Source organism: Desmodus rotundus, chromosome 2 (assembly GCF_022682495.2).
Source record: "Desmodus rotundus isolate HL8 chromosome 2, HLdesRot8A.1, whole genome shotgun sequence".
Classification (NCBI taxonomy): domain Eukaryota; kingdom Metazoa; phylum Chordata; class Mammalia; order Chiroptera; family Phyllostomidae; genus Desmodus; species Desmodus rotundus.
This window is the reverse complement of record NC_071388.1, coordinates 31,121,833-31,144,389: the sequence shown is the minus strand read 5'-3', so window position 1 is coordinate 31,144,389 and position 22,557 is coordinate 31,121,833. Positions and strand designations below refer to the sequence as shown.

General features: G+C 38.4%; 1 protein-coding gene across 24 annotated transcripts in view; it reads left to right on the top strand.

Annotated features, from left to right (window-relative positions):
* The window catches only part of MECOM (MDS1 and EVI1 complex locus), a 550,490-nt gene that overhangs the window by 502,233 nt on the left and 25,700 nt on the right, over positions 1-22,557 (top strand). For 15 of the 24 annotated variants that reach the window (XM_045197727.3, XM_045197712.3, XM_045197716.3 and 12 more), the window contains 6 exons: positions 2,054-2,156; positions 6,237-6,453; positions 11,565-11,712; positions 13,003-13,159; positions 17,509-18,865; positions 21,263-21,350. In XM_045197727.3, the coding sequence (XP_045053662.2) occupies positions 2,054-2,156; positions 6,237-6,453; positions 11,565-11,712; positions 13,003-13,159; positions 17,509-18,865; positions 21,263-21,350 (2,070 nt within the window). The remainder of the gene's footprint in view (positions 1-2,053; positions 2,157-6,236; positions 6,454-11,564; positions 11,713-13,002; positions 13,160-17,508; positions 18,866-21,262; positions 21,351-22,557) is intronic. The other 9 variants (XM_045197723.3, XM_045197715.3, XM_071220567.1 and 6 more) reach the window with 2 other exon arrangements.

Sequence of the window (22,557 nt, the reverse complement as noted above, 5' to 3'; positions counted from 1 at the left end):
TTCAAATGTCAACATGTTGTTGGAAAGGAAGCTAATAAGTTAAACCTTTGAGAGATGCCAAAAAAAAAAAAAAAAAGAGGTGATTCAAACTGTTGAGAGAAGTCCATTGTTTTCTAAGGGGAAATAGAGCTCCAGAATGAAACAGGGTACTTAGCAGCATTTCACTGGAAGGTTTGGGGTGCGGGGCGAGGGGGGGAGTGCATGCACACTAATTTCTTTTTAATCTGGTAACTTTTTGAGCAGAACTATTTATCTCAGTGTACTTCAAAAGAAGGGAAAATGAGGTTACGTTTTAATAAGATATAAAATATAAATTTGCTGGTTTTTGTGGAAAGAGCACATAGCAAAGGTAATTCTCCTAAGATGGTCTGGATTCCATTGATATAAAGACTTTTAGGTTATATTGTAACATATTATACAACATTCGATGTTTGACATTATTTTCTATAAACCAACTTTACATGGGTAAATTACTGTAGAGTGAAAAAGATTTTATTTCAACAAGAAAGAAATTAAGCAGAAAATACTACTCATTGAATTATTTTTTTTTTGAATTTAGCACAATTTTATACTGTGGTCTTTTTATAGAGAAATAAACAATTGGACTTTAGAGCCACCTACTGGAATAAAGAGGCACGTACTTACGTTTAACATCTGCTTCTCAAAAGATAAACAAATAAATGCTACTAAAGTTATGCACATTTCTGTTGATCTTATAAGACATTAACTTACTCAACTTTTCTTAGTTTGAAATATCAGACGATCCTGAAGAAACCATAGTTAGAGCAATTACGTCTAAAAATAATCCTCATTTCTTAGTAGGGTTTGCCAATTTGTATTATGTGATTTTTCTCCCACATCGGATTGAGATTGAGCAGAATTGAACCCCTATTTTGTTGTTATCATTGTTGCTTTTGGGGTGTGTATGTGAATGTAACTGGTCTCATTTTTCCAGTTAATTGTATAACTTTGTTCTTTCTTCCATAACTTCTACCTGGTTACGGAATTGTTGTTTAATAAACAATTCTCGAATAAAATTAAAAACTAAACATTTTTATGGTGAAATGAATAAGCACCTAAAAATTTTTTGGATTAAATGCTTTTCCATTGAGATATAACTGACCTATAACATTATATTAGATTCAGGTGTGCAACATAATGATCGATTCTGTGTTTGTATGTGTCATGAATGAAATGCTTTTATAAATGAACAAATCCTGAAGTCTGGACAAGTAAATTGTTCAATGACTTGCCTAAGGTCACAGAGCTGTTTGGGGAAAGGGGGACAGCTCTTGGAAATTATAGGTCAGGGCTCTTTTCGCACTTGCCCCGCTGCTTTTTAGTCAGTCATTAATGGTTTTATTAATTCCTTCCTCTCCTCAACATTTTGCTGGAAAGTAAGGGAAATAAGCCCCGGCAAGTGAATCAATTGAAGGCATAATGCCGGCTTTCAAAGAGTGGGATCCGGGGCAAGGGCGTGAGGGCAGGTCCTCAATGGTGAGAGGGGGATTAAGTTTTAGAAAACAAAATACTCTCCTTGGACTGTGTTCTCCACAGATCTTGCTGTCATAATTCTTTATGTCATGTCCTTGCAAACTTTTACCTTAAAAATACCTTGTTGAGAAGGTGCTACTTTTGAGAGAGCACACACTCAAGGGAGGAGATTGTGCCCCTGGCCACCCTTAGCTGGAGTGCTGCTGGGTAATGCCAGACGCTTGGACTCTCAGTGCGTGTGTGGCTCACTCAAGAGTGAGGAATTCAGAGAAGGGGGAAGTCTTTGTTAAACATCACACCTGGTATATGTGACATCAAGCCTTGCATTAAGAAAATTTGATTTGTGAAGTAGGATTTGGGAAAGATTTGGGAATTGGCATAGGAGTCACAGCTTCCCATTTATCATCAGAGGGCTAATTTGCAATACATAAAATGGGAAGTCACACATCTTTGGAAAAAAAGAAAAGGAATATTTTTGTTAACGTATAAGAAAATGTACAGATATGTTATTATTCACTTCTCTCTTTCTTCCCACCCACCCGTGTTTGCTCTCTTGAAGATATTTTATAGAGTAGTCGCAGACATTGCGCCGGGAGAGGAGCTCCTGCTGTTCATGAAGAGTGAAGACTACCCCCATGAAACTATGGCCCCGGACATCCACGGTTAGTCACACCCCCACCGCCTTGAGCGCTGTCCTCATTTGGAGAGTGATGGAGCATCCAAAAGGGTCCATCGCACTTGGTGTTTGTTAGTTTTCCTGGCCATTTAATGTCAGTTTTAACACATTCCTTCCCTTGAAGTGGCTATTTTCTTGGTTTGACATATGGCTAATATCGCTATAAAGCTCAAATAACCATAGGTCTTCCATAAAATGGAGCTCAAAGGGAATTTTGAATATTTAGACTGAGACATCGCATCTTTAAACCTTTTGTCAGTGCCTCAGACTACAGTGGGAGTCCTCTCATTGAACAGAAAGTCATTCCAGAGAGCCTGGTTTTGAGTTTGTCCATCTAGCAGATGTTTCTCCCATCTAATGCTCTATTACTGGGAAAAGTGTTTCTACTTGAGCAAAATCCCAGCCAGCGTGACCATAGGGCAGAGGGTTGGGGTGATGGGGATTTGGGAGAAAAGTATGGATGAGGAAATTTTAGAGCCAGAAAAAGTTTTATTTGCCAGAGACCTATTCTAAGTCAAGGGAAGGGGCAATCAAAAAGAATTATAATTACTAGTGATGTATGTTCAGGAAAACTTAAGAAAAAATTCTTCTTGTGTTGATTTGTATCACTGGGATGAGAATTTAATACTTTTTTTTCCCTTTCCTATTTCTGTCCCCTCATATAATGTGATTTGGTTCAACCTCCTCTAGTGGTATCTTTATAGTGTTTAGTAGTTCGAAGGACCACTGGGAAGGGTTACCCATCACAACTTAGCTGAGTGATGGAGGTGGACCAGCTCCCATCCCTCCAGCATTCTGAATGGAAGAACCTCAGTCTCTGCTTCTGTGGCTCCTTCGGAGGAAGCCACCACTCTTTGCTGGCTCATTGCTTGGACTTTCTTCCTTTGGCTGAGCTGCATTCCACCTCTCTGTAGATTATACCAGTTGTATTTTGGGGGGCCTTTTGGAAGTTGTTTTCTTCTTAGAAACTGACAAGCAAATGGTTTTAAGAAATTCTGTGTTGTCAATAAGCCTGGCAGAGTTTGAACACAAAAGGGAAGTCTGTTCCAAGAGGGCTCCATGACAGCAGGGGTACTTAGATGACAAAAAATATAATCTGGGCTTTGTCTGGTATAAGACGCCTTTTATTAGTGAATGATAAATCTGAAAAGGTTTTCAAACAATTCTTTTTGGAAATTTAGATGGTTAGTTTACTGTTCTAAAAAGCCCGAATAAAAGTGACTATTCTTTTTCGGGACTGCCATTCATATATTATTACCTTTCTTCACAACACACTTGAAACCATCATTTGACTTTTGTTTCCAATGTGTCATATCCATATCCATCCATATACCATCTATGTTATATATGAGGCCTGTCCAGAATGTATCCAGCCATATACTATGAAAAATACAGACATTTATTGAAGGAGATACAAGAAACATTGTACACAGGACAATGATGCCTCAGTCCCCTTCAGAGTAGGCACCTTAGGACCTCACACAGTTCTCCCAATCGCCATCAGCTGCACCATTGTATTTTCCTGAATTTCACTGATTCTCTGAAATCTCTCCCCTTTCAAAGGTGATTTTAGTTTTGGGAAAAGCCAGAAGTCAAGTCTGGGCTGTAGGGATTGATGTTTTGCCAAAAAATGCTGCAGAAGACGTGATGCATCAGCAGGTACCTTGTCATGAGGAAGCTGCCAATCACCAGTTGCCCATAGCTGCAGCCTTTTGAATCATCTGAGTAGTTTCTGCAGAGCAATGCTCAAGCTTAATGCAAAATTTGATGTAGATTCTTTGCTCTACTTGCTCAGTCATTTTGAATGTGACAGCCACACAGTAGATATGCTCACTCAACAGCGTCTACCGCCCCCACTGACTAGTACAGTGAAATCATCATTGTTCACACATGTGCATTCCAGTCTGCTTTCCTTGGCTGCCAGGTTACATCAATGTTGTACAAACTGGTCCCGTTATGTTAACAATGGCTGGACTTTTTCCGGACAGTCCTCGTATAAGGTTTATGATGTTTAAATGGTGATTTGTATTTTATACTTCTAGGATTTAATGTTTTTAGGAAAGAGGAAATATGCATTGTACACATATTATATGCTAGCTATTACATGCTTTTTATTTATTATCTCAGTTAATCTTTACACATAGTTCAAACCTGTAAAGAATTATTTGTTTCTCATGTAGGGAAACTGAGGCCACATCGGCTGAGTTAGTTGGCAAACAGCACATGGCTAGAAGGTGGTGGAGTCAGCATGCAAGCCAAGGTCTTGCTGTATCTAAAACAGAGGCCTTTCCCATTTATTATGTGGCCTGAAGGTTCTATTTGTTTTCAGACTGCTGGCTGGGATCCTAAATGTAGATCTTAAATATGTGAATAGTGTAACAGATGATAGGAAACGTTTCCATTACCTAGTTAATGTCATAGGGAAACCTGTCTTTAGAGCGGAGGTGATTTATTTCAGAATATCTCTCTCTTCCTTAATCATCTACTTCCAAAGTTGACAAACCCTATTGAACCTCCCCACTAATTTCTTTACCTTGCTGGCTCCCTGTTACTGGCTTACTTTAAACTAGACTAGTATTGTATGCAGATTACAGACGGCAGCTGGCGTCCCATCTGACCTCGCTGCTTGGCTTCTCATGTTTCAGTCAGGCTTTCCAGCTTTCAGTGGCTTTCTCCTCCCTTCCTAGCAGGGACCTAAAAAGCCCCTAGTGACCTGCTACCCTCTCTAACTCCATTTCCCACTCCTCCCCTGCGTGCACCCTATAAACCTGTCAGAGTTCCCTGCAGCTTTGCCTTCCAGGAGCCTGCCTTGCTGTTTCTGGCCTTGCTCGCTGGTCCATGTTGTTTCTGCTGCCTGCAGTGTCTGCCCTCATCCCAAGTCACCCGACTGATTCTTGCTCATTACACTTTCTGAGCCTCTCTCCCTCAGATTAGATGGATTAGGCACGTTCTTCTGAGCTGCCTTGGGCCCTATGCATGCATCTGTCATGAAATATATCATACTCTGTTCATATGTGTATTCCCTTGAATTTCTTAAGTATTAATTCCCCAGCAAGATGCCTAGTATTTGGTAGGTGACTAAAATGTTCTCTCAAAAACGTTCAGTCGTTGAACAACTGGGTGTAGGTCCTGGCTGTAGGTTTACAAAACAGGGATTATGTCTTATGTTTTGTCCTGGGTATCTTTCAACCTTGGGAGCTATTTTCAAGACTTGCGTGATTGTGTCTGGGTGTTCTGGGCATAGTAGTATGGCCTAATGAGTGGACTGAAGCTATTCAGATGGTAAGAACAGAAATAATGCCATTACTCCCTGACACTTTATAACCTTGTTATCGCTAGTCCCCACTACTCTTTATTTATCTCACTGATAGAAAGAGCAAATTCATGCTGTTTGCTATTTAACAAAGCCATGCCAATTAGCACTGACCCTGGGATAACATAAATTAGCCCAAAAGAGTGCTAAAAACATCCTGTGTACCATTATGAGTAATAATGTAATGGAGCATTTCAAGTTTGCTGATATTATAAATGGGCTTAAGCGTGGCTCAGATGGGGACTGGGTGTTCCATGCATCCCACAGGTGTCATGGCACATGGAAGAGTGATGGATTCAAATCCTGTCACAATCACTGTGCTGGTTACTGTCTGGCTACTGAACATCTCTGAGCTTTAATACCCTCATCTGAAAATTGGAATTGAAACCTGACATGTGATTCCTTATAATCAGGTTTTAAGGAATATCAATAATCCATATATGTGGCTGAGGAAGTCAATGCTGCTCATTAAGTGGTCATTACTATTTTTAATATCCTGAGGATATTAAATCCTGGAAGGGTTTTACCTGATAGGAAGTCTATGCTGTACCCACAGTGACCACTTACGTTATTGTTCCAGGCTCTGTCCTGGCTTTCTTACATCTACTATTTCTATTCTACCTTAAAATTGAAGTGATCGAAATGAAAACCAAGTACTTTCTATTATGTCTTCTATAATTCAGTCATGCCTCCTGGGTTGTGGTGGCACTTCCTTATCTCCCAATCTTAGTAACACCTGGATTATTTTCACAGAAGAACGGCAATATCGCTGTGAGGACTGTGACCAGCTCTTCGAGTCCAAGGCTGAACTGGCAGATCACCAGAAGTTCCCATGCAGTACCCCTCACTCAGCGTTTTCGATGGTGGAAGAGGACTTTCAACAAAAACTAGAAAGCGAAAACGACCTCCGAGAGATACATGCAATCCAGGAGTGTAAAGAATGTGACCAAGTTTTTCCCGATTTGCAAAGGTTAGAAATGTCTTGTTGCACTACAAAGCGTGTTTATTTACTCTGCAATAAAATGTTTTTATGCTGAATTTTTAAAATTTATGCAGATGGAAAATTTGAAACAACCATGAGCCTCATAAGTGTGATAGTAACATGTTCAGAAATCATTTTTCTCAGGAAATTCTCATCTGTAAAATATTTACAATGAAGTTAGAATTACTTATTTGGATGCCAGATAGAAAATGTTTATTTTTATTTAAACAGTGTTATCACCAATTGAAAGTTTAACGTTACTGTAAAATATAACAGAGGAAGAATCATGTATTCTGGAATAACAATGATGCTAATTAACCATATCAGTTAAGCTACCTCTAATAAAGCTGCCTCTGCTACTCATTAAATGAAAGATAGCTGGTCTTTTGATATAGCAGTGTAACCCATGGATTAAATTTCAATTATTTAAACTGCACATATGTAAAAGAATAAGAAAAGCATGCTCAGTGAAGAAAATGTTGAATTTTCCAAGAGGGAAAAAAGATAAATATGATCTAAATGAAATAATTGTTTAATTCTTATTTTTACTAAAATGAAAATCATATTTTAATCATGTATAAACTTTTTGTAGCCTCTTGAATTTTATTCAAGAACATTTTTTATTTCTATTAAAGAAAACAGCAACTCTGGAACCCACCCTCTAAAAATCATACTGATAATTATGCTGCAAAACAGTTTCTCAAATCAGTGATGAATGTAACCAGCTAATAGATTTTTGGTTTGTGTGTTTCTACCTAATGGCTTTTGCCTTGGTCCATGAACGCTTTTAATAATTGTATTCATTCTTTTGCTTTTAAATGTGGAAATGATCCTTGGAACCTATAATCAGAATTTCAAATGAACATAACATCATTGTATTTAAATGGATATGGTAGTGTATTAACAGGACTCATTCAAGAGTGTGAATTACTAAGTTTGTCTTGGACACTCCACCTATTTCACTTTACCATTTTGCTTTCCTTCCTTAATGCCTCCCCTTCTTCCCTCTTCTTTTCACCTCTGTTGATTGCCCTGCGCCCTCTTCTCTGGCGAGGGCACTTACAGGCAACGACCTCATGTAGCGGTCATTCATTTTAATGCATAAATGACTAAAAAGTCATCAAGCATAACTCAATCTTTATGGAAATTGAATCAAAAGAATGAATCTCTAGCTCTGAAAATTCAGACCTGATTTAACTATTAGAGAGAAAACATTTTGGGAAATAAGGAGGCTTTCCCAGTCCTCTTTAAATTCATCTTTACTGCTCAGCACAAATTCTCACAGAGAATAAATTTGTTATATAGTATATTTGGTAAGACATGTATTGGTAATTAAAAAAGAAGTTGCAGCATTTTTCTTAAATATAATTATGAACAAATTAAAAAACAAAACAAAAATAATAAATTATAGGGAGTAAAACATTTATACTACAAAGCAAGAGTTATTTTTGGAGTTTAAGTATATTTCTTTCCATTTTATTAACAAAAATAAAGGACAGCCTTATGAAACAAAATTGACAGACTGAACACTAGAATGTAATTCTTACTTCCTACTAGAAATGTATAGCAATACTTCTTAGGTGGAGAAAGCTTCTCACTATGACTAGTTCTAAGATTAAACCTGAGTTAACTGCTTAATGCCGAGACTGACTGTCAGTTTAGTTCCTTAAGTCTCACATTCAGTGGAAAACAAGGAGGAAACCTAATTATCTGGCTTGGGGTGCATCCTCAAAATGCACTTTTGGGTAGTGAGTCAGATGAATTTAGCATGTCACTATGAAACCTGAGGGCAAGCATCCAAAAGGTTATATAATTTAGCCATGTGCAAAACCTACATTCTCTAAATATTTTCTACTTTGTTGAATACTATATTGGTTTTTATACTTTATCAAATGAAAAATCCTTTCTTGACATGATACATTACTCTGTTCTATATCTTTTATATAAAATGGTGAGAAAAGAATACTCTCTCCCCCCCCCCACACACACACACAAAAAGGTGGCAAAAAGCAAAGGTTGATATGCAAAAAATGGAAAGAACCCAGAAGACTTCTATAAGTTGGGATAAAACTCCCTAAGTTTGGATAAAATTCAAAGCTCTATAAATCGGCATAAACTTCCTAATTTATAGAGTCTTGGTAATGACTAACTGGATTGCTTCTCTGTTGATAAAAGCAGTATACATTTGCTTTTGTGAGAAGCATTTGCCTTTTAATTCTTCTATCACTTATTACTCATTAGCTGCTAACTCCATGAAACAATATGGACTTCATGCTTGTTAGAAGAAGCAAAGAAAGCAACATTCTCTTTGCTCTGTTTTCCCTCCTATGTGCCATCGAGCATACTCTAAAGCTGTATCATACCCTTGGAGTCAGGGGGCAGGAGTACAACTCTATGTATAAGCCAGTCTTCTACCACTGGCTTTCAGAGCATCTGATTTGACATACATATTGGAGGAGGATGTATGCCATAAAATGGCATGCCTTCACGGGTTGTAAAGGACAACAGTGAGAATAGAAGTCTGTGCAATGATTTTGGAAGATATCTCTGACTCAGTTCAATGTTCCCTTCAGTAGTTGATATCTCTCTCTTAACTCTCTTGTTAACACTTTGACCGGTGTAACAAACAGAGAATGACATAGTGTAGATAAAGGTAGGGCCTTTCTTGTGACTCCACACACCTGTACTCTCTTGGTACTTTTTGTTCACAGAGATATCGCCACTGGTGCTCAAATAGAACAGCATTGCTCACGCGACTGACTCACGGGGCAGGAAAAGTCAGTTCATGTGCCAATATGAATAGAATTCTAGGGAGGGAGCTGAGGAAGAGAAAAAACTATGGGAAAGGTGTTTCTAATTTATCAAGATAGGAGGAAGGACATTTTATTTTTCCCACACTCCCATGCACTCAGTCTACACATCTACTGGGTAATATATCCTAGGTGCGCAGAGGTCTTACCTGATACTTGAATTTACAATGGTCATCTTACAGAGAAATAAAACATGGAAGAGAAAGTGTGATCGCATGTTTGGTAGTTTTATTTTTTTAAGTAACTTTTTCTTATGAAAGTTTCAAATACACACAAAACTAGAGAGGATTGTAAAATGAACCCCAGACACTCAGCTTTGATATCACACAAGGCCCACCTTGTCCCACCTACACTTGTTTTGGATTGTTTGCAACAAATCCTGGACGTTATGTCATTTTATTTACAAATAGTTCATTATGTATCTGTAGAAAGGAAGGACTCTTTAAAGCGCAAGTTCACATTTCCCCAGCATGTCATGATTTTCAGTGTTTGAATTAAGATCAAAGTAAGGTCCAGCATCGCAACTGGTTGACACGCCACTTGTATCTCTTTCAATTTACAGGTTCCCCAGTTAAAGTCAGTCAGTCTGTCTGTCTGTCTCACTTTCTTTTCCACTCTCGCATTATCATTTATCCTCTCTCTTTCTCTCATTACGACTTATTCATGGAAGAAACTGAACGGTTTTCCCTGTAGTATTTCCTCCTATCAGACTTCTGCTGATGACATCATTTTGGAGTTGTTTAACGTCTTTCTCCAGGGCCCCTATTTCCTATTAATGGAGATATATCCCCTTGATCACATCTAGGTTCGAAGTTTGGGGAAGAATACCTCATCGATGGTATTATTTATTTCTACCAGGAGACACGTAATGGATCACATAGATTCATTAATTCTTTAGGGGCTGCAGAATGGTGTGTTTTTACTTCTATTATTCTTTCATTATTTATTATCTGGATTAATTCTATACAGAGAACCTTCCCCTAATTCTTTGTTTGTCCGCCCTCAGATACCGCTCTTATAGAAGGGACAAGAGCCTGTGGATGAGTTTTTCCTTTTATTTATAGGTTTTCAGAATAATTTTTGTCTTCCCAGCATCTTCCAAAGGTGACTGGTGAGGTTCTGTTTGTGTGTTTTTAAATACTGTTATTGTGAAAATATGAGATTATTATTTTTATTGATGCTTATATTTTTCTTACATTTTTTTAGTAGGCATCTCTTCAAATTGGCACCCTAATTCTTTTGACATGGATCTACAACTTTCTTGTTTTTTGCCATAACAACATGTTCAAGGCCTATCTTGTATATTTTGTTCTTCAGATTTGAAACAGGCTATTTCTCCAAGGAGCTCTGCTTACCTTATGTGGGGGTAGTATCCTACTGTGTAATGTGCTTGTGTATTTAATTAGCAAAAATGTTGCAAACACCTTCTGAATATCACTGTGATCCATTATCTATATTTGCTTTTGATTATATCCATGCACATTTCCTGTACAATTTTTAGAGAATGGGGAAACATTTGAGAAGAAAAAGTATTCTGAGCTTTAAAACAAAGAAATTATGCTTGTGAGAAACTTCTAATGTTTTTCTTTTGAGGATTTTTAAGAGTTCACTCACTTTAACTATTACACACTTTTCTCCATCATTAATAGATTACATATATTTTTCTCTCTTTAAAAATATTTATATCTTTATATCTGTTTCTGTATCTGTACACAGACATATTTATCCATCAGTGTACCTACTTTTCCATTCATCCATCCCAGGGTAATATCGGGAAGTTGCTTGTTAACTATTCAGCTTACAGCACACTTTCCCATATGGTGACGTGGGTAAAAACAAAAGTACTTTTTTGAATCTAGAAGTTATATACATCAGACAGAATACCTGCTGGCATGTTCTAAAGCATTTTCTTAACATTTTCTATTTGAGTGTGTTTAAGTGGGTGTTAGCAATATGTGTTACATTCAGAACTGTGGAGTGAATCTAGACTTGACAAATAGCTAGTTGTTTATCACGCTCCTAAATTGGCAACCAATCCCTGCTAGCTGTAGCAGATTTATTTTCTAACAACAGGGGCACTTCTCTGCATGAGTGAGAGACACAGTCTAGGAAACATAAAATGTACTTTTGTCTGTCCCAAGCTTGTTTCTTTTCTTTCCTCCTCCTCACCTCGACAACTTTGCCTTCTTATTTCTTTAGTTGCCATTTGGACTAGCAATAAAAAGACGTTCTGTTTATGAATGTGTTCTTTGTCACTGTGTCCTATTAAATTAATTGTTCTCTTAACAGCCTGGAGAAACACATGTTGTCACATACTGAAGAGAGGGAATACAAGTGTGATCAGTGTCCCAAGGCATTTAACTGGAAGTCCAATTTAATTCGCCACCAGATGTCACATGACAGTGGAAAGCACTATGAATGTGAAAATTGTGCCAAGGTACAGTGAATTTTTAGACTGCTTGGCCTCTCTGTCATCCTGCTCTCTCTTAATCTATCACTTGCTACGATATATAAAAACAAGCCTTGAGAGGGGAAACTATAAATATCTTGAGAAAAGTAGACTGAGTGTTGTATGCTAAAAGGCATTAGTGCAGTGTATAAAAACACTTAGTGAGTATCGTTTTATTTTTGTAAGAGAGGAAGTGAGGCTTAATGGTGAGTTCCAGAACTAGGTGTCAGACATCCACGGTAAATTCCTGGTTCCGCTACTGGCTTGCCAGCATGGGGTTGTTTTATAGCCTTACGGAGAATGAAAATTTTATCCAATGCACATTACTGATTTATTTTAATAGCAATTTGTGAGGAAGCCACATAAAGTTTCTGAATGCCTATTCAGAAAGGATGGGAGACTTCTATGTTTGCAGATTTTTCCACCCAAGTCCCCATCATAAATTCTAATTAAACTTAATTCTAATTAAAGGCATAGTCCCTTAGTGGCCACTGCTGCCTTAGTGCCCAGCTGCGGAACAACGTAAGGGTGAAATGAATGCACTTCACCGTGACCACTACAGGAACAATAATTCACAGTATTTAATTTTCATGTTTCTCAATTAACTGAAAAATGTCCTGGTGTCATGAAAGTTCATTTCAGTTTGCAAAAACTTTTCATAGCATTTGAATATCTTTTCTCGTGCCAGTGGAAATTGTGACATTTGAAATGATCTTTAGAGATGTTTGCTTCCAGGTATGTGGGTGGCTTTTTCTTTTCTTTGTTGTTTTGTTAGTAAAGTGTCCAAAGGGATGATTTTAGCTTACTGGTAATTTACTGAAATGCAGTGTTCGAATTTAACCCCTAGGGGAGCTTCTTGAATAGATTTGTGATACTTTTGTCCAAATCCCCCCAATTGTGTACATAATAATGTCTCTCTTTAAAGGATGGAAATATCCCAGTTTTAATAATGTCATAGCCAGCATTTTACAGTCCAACTCCAATCATTTCAAAAGGAGATAAAAAAGGCCTGAATATGGGCTAATAATATCATTAATCATTTTGTTCGGCTGATACCAATGGACACTTCGTGCTAAAGATACAGAGCTGAATGATGCACATCACAGTCCATACCCGAAAGGAACTTGCACTGGGGAACCCTGACCTTCTTTTGGTCTTTGGGGAAAACAAATCACCAAAATCAAAATGCGTACACAAAATTTCTTCTTGAGTCACTCCTGGTCTTCTCTCGTGTGTCCTTGAATTAAGTTTCTCGATTAATCAGTACTCATTTCCTAGCAGGTTTTCACGGACCCTAGCAACCTTCAGCGGCACATTCGCTCTCAGCACGTTGGTGCCCGGGCCCACGCTTGCCCGGAGTGTGGCAAAACGTTTGCCACTTCATCAGGCCTCAAACAGCACAAGCACATCCACAGCAGTGTGAAGCCCTTCATCTGTAAGTTTTTAACACTCCAGCCCTCCTTCCTGCATCTGTCTCGCGTCCAAAAGGCACAGTGTGATCGATCAGGAGAGTGGCCACACATGGTTGTTAGGGGGGTCTCCGCATCAGCTCTTTATGGTCCAAGCCAGTAGGGCTATTTTCTAATACCAGAAAATCTTTTATAACCAGATCCATGGTATTTTGTCTATGATCCCTGGGGTGTTTTCTCTGAGATGAAATCAATAACAGGTAGAGAAAAGACAAGTTGTTAAATATTGAAAGAGAAGCCTCCCCAGGTTGTAGGATTTAATAGAGATGACCAGATTTGTCACGCGCTGAGAATGCTCATGGCTTTGTAAAACAGCAAAGAGCAGATACCGGTTTCCAAGATGAAGTGATAAAAACCTGTTCTGGATCAGAAAGAGCCGGAAGAACCCCACCTGGCAAGTAGGCTTATGACTCTGTGTGTACATGTGTGAGTGTGTGTGTGGAGAGAGAGAGGGAAATAAAATGCCCTTTAATCTACCCGTTGTTGCCGATCACAGGCTGCAGGTCGGTAGTTCTGCTACTTGAAAAGCAGAACATTTCACTTTGATGCTGGACACGCTGCCTCTGTAACTCACTGCACTAAAACAAATTTACAGGCAGTGGGTTTGTGTGTTTTCAGGAGACATCCAATCTGACCACCTACTTAAAACATACAGAACACTGTAGGAACGTGCTTCAAATAAAGTCACATAAAGCCCTCACTTGGTTTCTTTTTCTGTCTACCCACTCCCGTTCTCTGCGTTGAGCTGGAACATTTCATCGGAGAAATCAGTGGTTCTCAGGCCACCTGGGCAATGACTCTGGGCTTCTTTTGATCCATTGCTTGGCTGAGCATATAGACACAGCGACTCGCTGAGCTGTGTCACAAACTTCAAGACTGATTTTGGATTCAGAAAAGCTTAGAACTGATTGAAGTATAATCAGTGGTTGGCGAAACCTCTGACTTGGGAACCCTTGCAAAACTGTTTTCTGACAAATACTCGATGGTTTGTAGTAGGTATATGAGACACTACTATGGGACCTAATAGAAAAAAAAAACCCCTAATTTTCAGTGCCAGTAGGGAGATGCCAGATACCAGCCCTCCTGCATTTGGCATTGCCACAACCCCCTTCTTGATTCTGAGCACCAGGAGAGCTTCCCTTTCCTTTTCCAGCTTACACTCGAGTCCTCTTTGGCTCACAGGTTCCCTGGGTGGAGTGAAGAGGACTAGCAGTTAGACAAAAGGTTGCTCTGGCCTCCCTCGGAAAAGCTCTGTTGAGAGTTGCAGGAAATAAAGTATACAATAGAAATTTTAGACTTGTCTCAAAAAACCATTCTGGCCTCTAGGCAGTAATGCCCTAAAAATGTGCTTGCAAGTGCTGCAGGTATAGATAATTCATTTACTTCTGATTTCTCAGAAATATATATGTTTTGGTGGAAAAAAAGAGTGAACTAGACCACAACAAATTAGGATCACCCATTTAATGCTTTCTCTGTTATTTAAAGCAAAAAGTCAGAAAACACAAATTCCTGTCATGTAAGATTCTGGGATCTGGAATTTTAATCGTGTTGAAGTCAAGTATTTCACTTTAAAGTGCTATAGGGTGTCCCTCTCCAATTAGATTGCACAAATGATTTCCCATGAATGTATTTTCAGTAATTATTGGTAAATTTAAATAACAGATGGCATTCTTCAAATATAAAATCTGACAGAGAACCATGGGGTAATTATGAATAATAGCCATGTAATTTCAGAACAAAAGAGGAGTTGGTGTGGAGACTTTGGAGTGGAGGAGGTTCACCTAGAGTTGATATCTGTTTCTCACCAGAAGGCCACACACCACGATTTACCCCCACTGGTGTGTTTATGGCAACTGTCTCTTATTACAGTGTACCGCCAAGCTTGAGCCCAAAGTCACCATCACTAAGGTAATTACTCACTGCCTTTACAAAAACCTCCAGCCTTCCCAAATAGAAACCACATGCTCTAATAGGCTGCATATATTCAAAATACCTCTTAATTTGTTTAATAAGTAGAAAAATGCAATGTTAACTGCTGGCTAATTCGTTATTACTGAGAAAATCACTGTAGAGTATAGACTTCAACATCAATTGAGCCGTTTACCTGGAGGCCTGGTAGTTTGTGGTGGGCTGGGCCAGGCCTTCAAGTGAGAAAAACAAAGCGTCTGCCTAAGGAAACATCCCAGAGTCTGTGCTCTGGAGATCTGACACAGATACTGCTCATCTGTGCAACAAAGGCTGCAATCAGCAAAGTCACACATACCTTCTGCTACTCAAATACAGAGAAGCTCTTGATTTTCCGAAATCCATTGAACTCTAAGAAAGAAGTGTACAGAGCATTTCTTTGCCAGAAAGTTTCAACCCCCTTAAAAACTTACACCTTGGTTGAATACCCATTAAGACATTTTAATGCCCAGAGGAGAGGTGTTACTTTCTTAATGAGTGTACTTTTATAATTCTAACACTTTATTTACTATTTCTTGTTATTACTCATGTTACTGAATTAGTGTAACTAGGGAAAATCTCATGTTTCTACCCTCTACATCATATGGTTTTAATTAGCGTATCGAAGAATTTAATTATATGTAATACTAAATTCTTTTTATATGTACATATATTCATATTGCATTTGGTTAACTAGTATATACTGTTAAAGGAGACTCTGGGTGATATATTCCAGTAGAATGACTTGAAAAGAAATTACCGACATCTTCTCTTCCTGTCAAAATGTCTGTTACAGCCTCAACAATGTTACGAATCGTCCCACAGTTGGAAACTCCTTTAATGTCACTAAGCACACTGACATAGGCAGTAATGCACTTCAGTCGTTAGTAGTAAAAGACAGATATGGAATCACTTGGCTGCTTCCTATTCGGTGGTGTGTGGGATAACCCCAGTTCTGGGTGAGCTCTGCATGAATGAAGGTCTATAAAATCTCCTTTGAATTAGTTTTTTGTTTGTTTGTTTTAATTATTATCGCCTTGACTCAGGAGCTCAGCCACTCTTTGCTTAAAGACAGTCATCACATGAAACCAATAAAGATTGTTTTTGTCTTCAATTTAATTTCTTATATAAATTTGTTTCAACAATGACCAAGAAGGCGTGTTATCTTTCTGTATCTATTAAACATGCACGGGAGCATTAAGATAAGCTCACACATAAGGTGGACTCATCTTTATTAAAGTAAAATACAAAATGTGGTGCTTAGGAAGCAAATCCTATAATCCTGCTGGACTGTGAAGTAAGTGGGGTTCTTACCTAGCAAAGGAGTTCTTAAGGGTTACAGAGTTTAGTCTTAAAATAAACTTAGATCTGTTTGTACCTATGTGAGGAGGAAGATGTTCTACTTCCCAGGCAAATTCTCAGGGAAAAAGGGTTATTTCCCAGCCACAGCCACGGATCAATGTTTACAGCCTCTCCCCTGCTTCACCGTAGTTGGCTGTAACACATAGCAAGTCAAGCCCTGAGATAACCGGTGAAGATATGACAACAAGTGGACATGTTTCCCAAGGATGGGGGTTTCATAAATGCAGGAAGGTTCGCGCAACCACTGGTGTGAGGGGAAGTCAGAGGACGTGATCATAGTTCATGGGAACCAGCAATGCAGGATGGGCTACATTCAATTTAGTTTCCTTTGCAGGCTTAAAATAGAGCCATTGTAAATTATGTCAGTCTTTCTCAAATCATGAAAATGATTGTTAAAAATGTCTCAGAATACACAATGTGCATTGTTGTGTGGCTTTGATGTGTGAATGATGAGAGCATATGATATAATTCAAGTTAAATAATGGTCCAGCGGTCACAGGCTTTTCCCCAAGGGGAGAGGGAAGAAAGGTGAAGTCTTTGGTTGAGTGAAAAGGCTGTTTTATTTTGTTCTGGTGCATGTGGTATAGAATTCTTTAAATGGTCTAAACTTTTAAAGGGGTTCCTGTTATGTTTCATGTTTAATACTGCCAAAGACTTTAATTTTAAAGATTCTGTTAGTGTAGCCATTGGGTGGGAAATCAATGTATGCTGGAATTTGATTTTTTCATAAATATTTAAAGACAAGAATATGATGCAGAGGGGGTGATACTATATATATACATATATATATATGAACTATTTGTGCTGCCTCAAGACATTTGTCAGGTTGGATGCCTTGCTTTGGAATCTAGTGGAATGGGGTTTTCTGTGTTTGGAGCACCCAGGTTGGAGTTCCAACATCCTTTCCTGGCTTCCTAATTGAAATTTTGGGTAAACCAATTGTGATACTTGCTAAATTCAGAAGCAATTGCCATAAAGCCTGAGATTCTTTTTTGTTGTTTGCACACAGGTGAGGTCTGCCATAAATCCTATACTCAGTTTTCAAACCTTTGTCGTCATAAGCGCATGCATGCTGATTGCAGAACCCAAATCAAGTGCAAAGACTGTGGACAAATGTTCAGCACTACGTCTTCCTTAAATAAACACAGGAGGTTTTGTGAGGGCAAGAACCATTTTGCGGCAGGTGGATTTTTTGGCCAAGGCATTTCACTTCCTGGAACCCCAGCTATGGATAAAACGTCCATGGTTAATATGAGTCATGCCAACCCGGGCCTTGCTGACTATTTTGGCGCCAATAGGCATCCTGCTGGTCTTACCTTTCCAACAGCTCCTGGATTTTCTTTTAGCTTCCCTGGTCTGTTTCCTTCCGGCTTGTACCACAGGCCTCCTTTGATACCTGCTAGTTCTCCTGTTAAAGGACTATCAAGTACTGAACAGACAAACAAAAGTCAAAGTCCCCTCATGACACATCCTCAGATACTGCCAGCTACACAGGATATTTTGAAGGCACTATCTAAACACCCTCCTGTAGGGGACAATAAGCCAGTGGAGCTCCAGCCCGAGAGGTCCTCTGAAGAGAGGCCCCTTGAGAAAATCAGTGACCAGTCAGAGAGTAGTGACCTTGATGATGTCAGTACACCAAGTGGCAGTGACCTGGAAACAACCTCGGGCTCTGATCTGGAAAGTGACATTGAAAGTGATAAAGAAAAATTTAAAGAAAATGGTAAAATGTTCAAAGACAAAGTAAGCCCTCTTCAGAATCTGGCTTCAATACATAATAAGAAAGAATACAGCAATCATTCCATTTTCTCACCATCTTTAGAGGAGCAAACTGCGGTGTCAGGAGCTGTGAATGATTCTATAAAGGCTATTGCTTCTATTGCTGAAAAATACTTTGGTTCAACAGGACTGGTGGGGCTGCAAGACAAAAAAGTTGGAGCTTTACCTTACCCTTCCATGTTTCCCCTCCCGTTTTTTCCAGCATTCTCTCAGTCAATGTACCCATTTCCTGATAGAGACTTGAGATCGTTACCTTTGAAAATGGAACCCCAATCACCAAGTGAAGTAAAGAAACTGCAGAAGGGAAGCTCTGAGTCTCCCTTTGATCTCACCACTAAGCGAAAAGACGAGAAGCCCTTGACTCCAGTACCCTCCAAGCCTCCTGCCACTCCAGCCACAAGTCAAGACCAGCCCCTGGATCTAAGTATGGGCAGTAGGAGTAGAGCCAGTGGGACAAAGCTTAACGAGCCTCGAAAAAACCATGTGTTTGGGGAAAAGAAAGGGAGCAACATTGACCCAAGACCTGCGTCAGATGGCTCCTTGCAGCATGCTAGACCCACCCCTTTCTTTATGGACCCTATCTACAGGTAAGGGTAGCCGGGCGACGGTTCTATGTGGACATGTGTGCGAAAGCTAGTGTTTACACTATGGAGTTACAGCTTTTAACAAACCATTTTAATTACTATTATAAAACAGAGTACAGTTGTTTGATCTAGTGAATTCATTTTTATTCCAAAAGTCAAAGTTTGGACTTATTTTTGGATGAGTCTGAATTTGGGGTTTTGGAATAGGCCCACAGAGTTCTTTCCCTTGACAATAAATGTATTTTTAAACATATTTTTTTAAGTGGAAAATATGGGAAAGCCATATTTAAAGCAAGTTGTCAAGTGGCGGAAGAATGAGGCTCCTGAAGGATTAATGCAAATATGTGTGGGCACTTCAGTGGGTTGGGCTATTTGGAATGAAACGGGACACAGAACAGCAAGAGTTTACTCTTTGTTAACCTACCAACAAGCCTTAGTCAGCACTGTTCATATTCTGTTTCTGTATAAATCTGTTAGGAGCCTCAAGTCAATGAAATAGTAATCACAAAAATGTTATGTATATCACGTGAGTCTTCAGCTTAAAAAAACCCCACATCTCTGTTTGATGCCTTCATAATCCAGTTTCCTTTAATGCACCCAAAACTTCTTTGGGAGACACATACATACTTCATAAAATGCTTGTTATGAAGAGTACTGTAATGCTCACTTGGCCATTCAGGATGTTAGTGTTTAGATACTAGTTTTCTTTAAAGGGTATGCATAGTAATAATTACCCTTATTATGTATTTTAAATATTACCAAGCTTTTTCACCTTCACTTTCTCATCCAAATCTTGAACATCATCAAGAGTTCATGGAAGATGTAGATACTTTTCCAGTGGGCCTGTTTAAGCTGGAAGTATTTGCGAATTTTTGCCCGATTCTCTTTTATGAAGGATAATCTATTCTTTCATTTAGCAATATTTATTGAGTTCCTGTTGCTTAATAGGTACTAGAGCCAGAGACTCTTTTTTTGTTTAAAACTTCTTTTTTCTACCTACATTATCTACAACATATTAACCAAGAAAGAAGGCCTGTATGTTAGGGGCCACCTCTACTTGTACATGACAAGGGGAATGAAAAAGGACAATCAAAAATATATCAGAGACATCAGTGTATCACGCTTGGGTACTTTATTTTCAATTATTATATGTTGAATCCTGTAGCAATCCCATTACCAGAGAGGGAAAACAGATCTGCTGTATTTTGTGGGTAGATTATATGTTACACATTGCCCATAGAATTTATCCGTATTTCCAACTGAGTGATATATGTTAGTCTTTTGTGAATATAATGTCTTAGGCTTCCTTTCTTAGTCCCTGCCAATGGCCATGAACTTCCAATTACTTCACATACCCATTACCCCCTTCTCCATCACCTCCTAACCTTCCTCCCGCTTACTCTAATGTCAAACTTCTCTCTGGTATTTCAATCTCAATTAAGGCCCTTGGGCCTGTCATTTTACCAAATTTGTGAAAAGTCTAAACCCCAGTTTTAGCGTAAGACTTAGGTTGAAATCTCATCTTTCCCATGTCTTCAACATTTTTTTAAATCCATAAAATGGATCTAAGAGCACCTGTTTTAGTAAGTAAAATAGTGTATGCAAAACATAGCATATACAAGATTTCAAGAAGTGGTAGCTTTTTATTCATTTTGATTTTATTTTAAAAGTGTACTTATTCAAGGTTTAAAAGAAAATTACAGTTGGTAAAAGAAATTAATCCAACCCACAAGGTCATTTCCTATTTGCTTAATAGAAAATAGAATGACAAGCTTTCTAAAGCAGAAGGATACGTAAGTTGTATGTGTCTCTATCTTCAAAAAGTTCCTCATCCTCTTCCCACCTCCGCCCCATCACCTGCCCTGTTGACCAGCACTGGCATCCAGAAGAAGACACTTACTCCTCAAAGAGTGGCTACAGCATGTACAGTATGCTCAGAAACTCTCCTGCTGTTATTGGCAAATACGGAGGAAATCGAGACAAATTCCCACTCTGTGGGAATACCTTCTTGATAGAAAATGAGTTTAATTTTCAAAATGAACCCTGTCCTCCCAATTTCAAAATCACCAAGCATTCTTGTCTATGTGTGAAGTGGAAAGGTACAAATTTGTCACCAATTGCTTCTGATTTCATGAGTCTTCATTTTTTACATTTCCTCAGTATGTAATTACTAGTCATTCAATAGGATTTTTCCATTATAAATGGGACCTTCTTTCTTCGAGCACCTAGAGGTGCCATGAGTATTCTTTAAGAACTGAACAGATGCCTTTATGTTTTTGTAAGTGTGCTTCGCAGAAACCTACCATTTGCTTTATTGTTAGCTGTTTTAAATGTCAGTGATTGCGTAGTAATTGATATTTGAGACTGATTCATATCCAAAATCTAATTTTAACCTTTCAGAGTAGAGAAAAGAAAACTAACTGATCCACTTGAAGCTTTAAAAGAGAAATACTTGAGACCTTCTCCAGGATTCTTATTTCACCCACAAGTAAGTATTTTGAATTTGAGACTTCAAGCTTGTAAACTAACTTGTTGATCCTGAAAAGCAGGTGCAATGAAATGAAAGAAATCTTGAGAACATTAGGGTTTCCTGTGACGCTGGTGTGGAAGAGCACAGGAAACTCTAGTAGAACTAAAATCCATACTCTTTAAAGAAAAAGTAATTAAAAGATGCGTAAAAATATCATGGCTTTTGGCGTTCGATTAATAGTCTGCTATTAACTACTTACTGAGCCTAAGTGTATTTCGGAGTTAGCAAAATTCAGTGAAGAGAATAAATATTGAAGTTGTCCCTTGTGCTTAAAAGTTACTGATAGTAAGAAATGGATCGCACTGTGACTCGTCCCAAACTCGTGAAGGTTTTTTTAGTGCTTGGATAAAAACAGGAAATGAGTCTACCTGACAAGTTGTTACCACAGAAGGAGAAGGAATTTATCTAGAGACCACTGGGCATTCCAGAAAAGTTCGGTAATTGCACAGGAATTCACCACAATGCACAGAGCTATTTGCTGAGTGGGGTTGTGTCCATTTATCAAAATATATACAGTTTCTCTCTGCAAGGAAAATACAAAACAGTGTTATCTATTTGCTTATCTCTATGTCCCTACATATTTGGTCATTTTTTTAAAAAATTTTTTATTGTTATTCAATTTTTGGTCATTTTTTAAAAACTGGTTTACATATTAATCAAAATGTGGAGAATTGTATTGACAGAACAAATATATAAACATCTTGCATCTGGTTTTTTGATTTAATGACATTTTATTTTTAATTTTTATTTTTTTAAAGACATCAGCTCTGGTCTTTATGAATAGAAATCAAAAGTTTTATAAAAATACTTGTAAACTATAAACTAATTTCTTCTGCTTTGGTATATTCAAAGCAAACATAGTCCTCTACTACAATTGGTGGAATTTTATGCAAGCTATCTTATAGGAAGCTACGGTGTAATTACATTATATCATCTAGGATATGACTGTTTTCTGCCACTCCTCCCTGCCTCCCCTGTTACCTCTTCCTCACTTTTTTAAGTACCTTCCCGAAGTCTTTAACAACAGAGTATCCGAGCTGAAATACCATCTCCTGGGTTAGCTGGGAAAATCTGTCAGTGCTCAAAGAGTCTCTGTGTTTCAGACTGAGAAAATATGGAGAGTTTAGTATTAAATGGGTTAGGAATGTTGCAGTTAGTATTCACT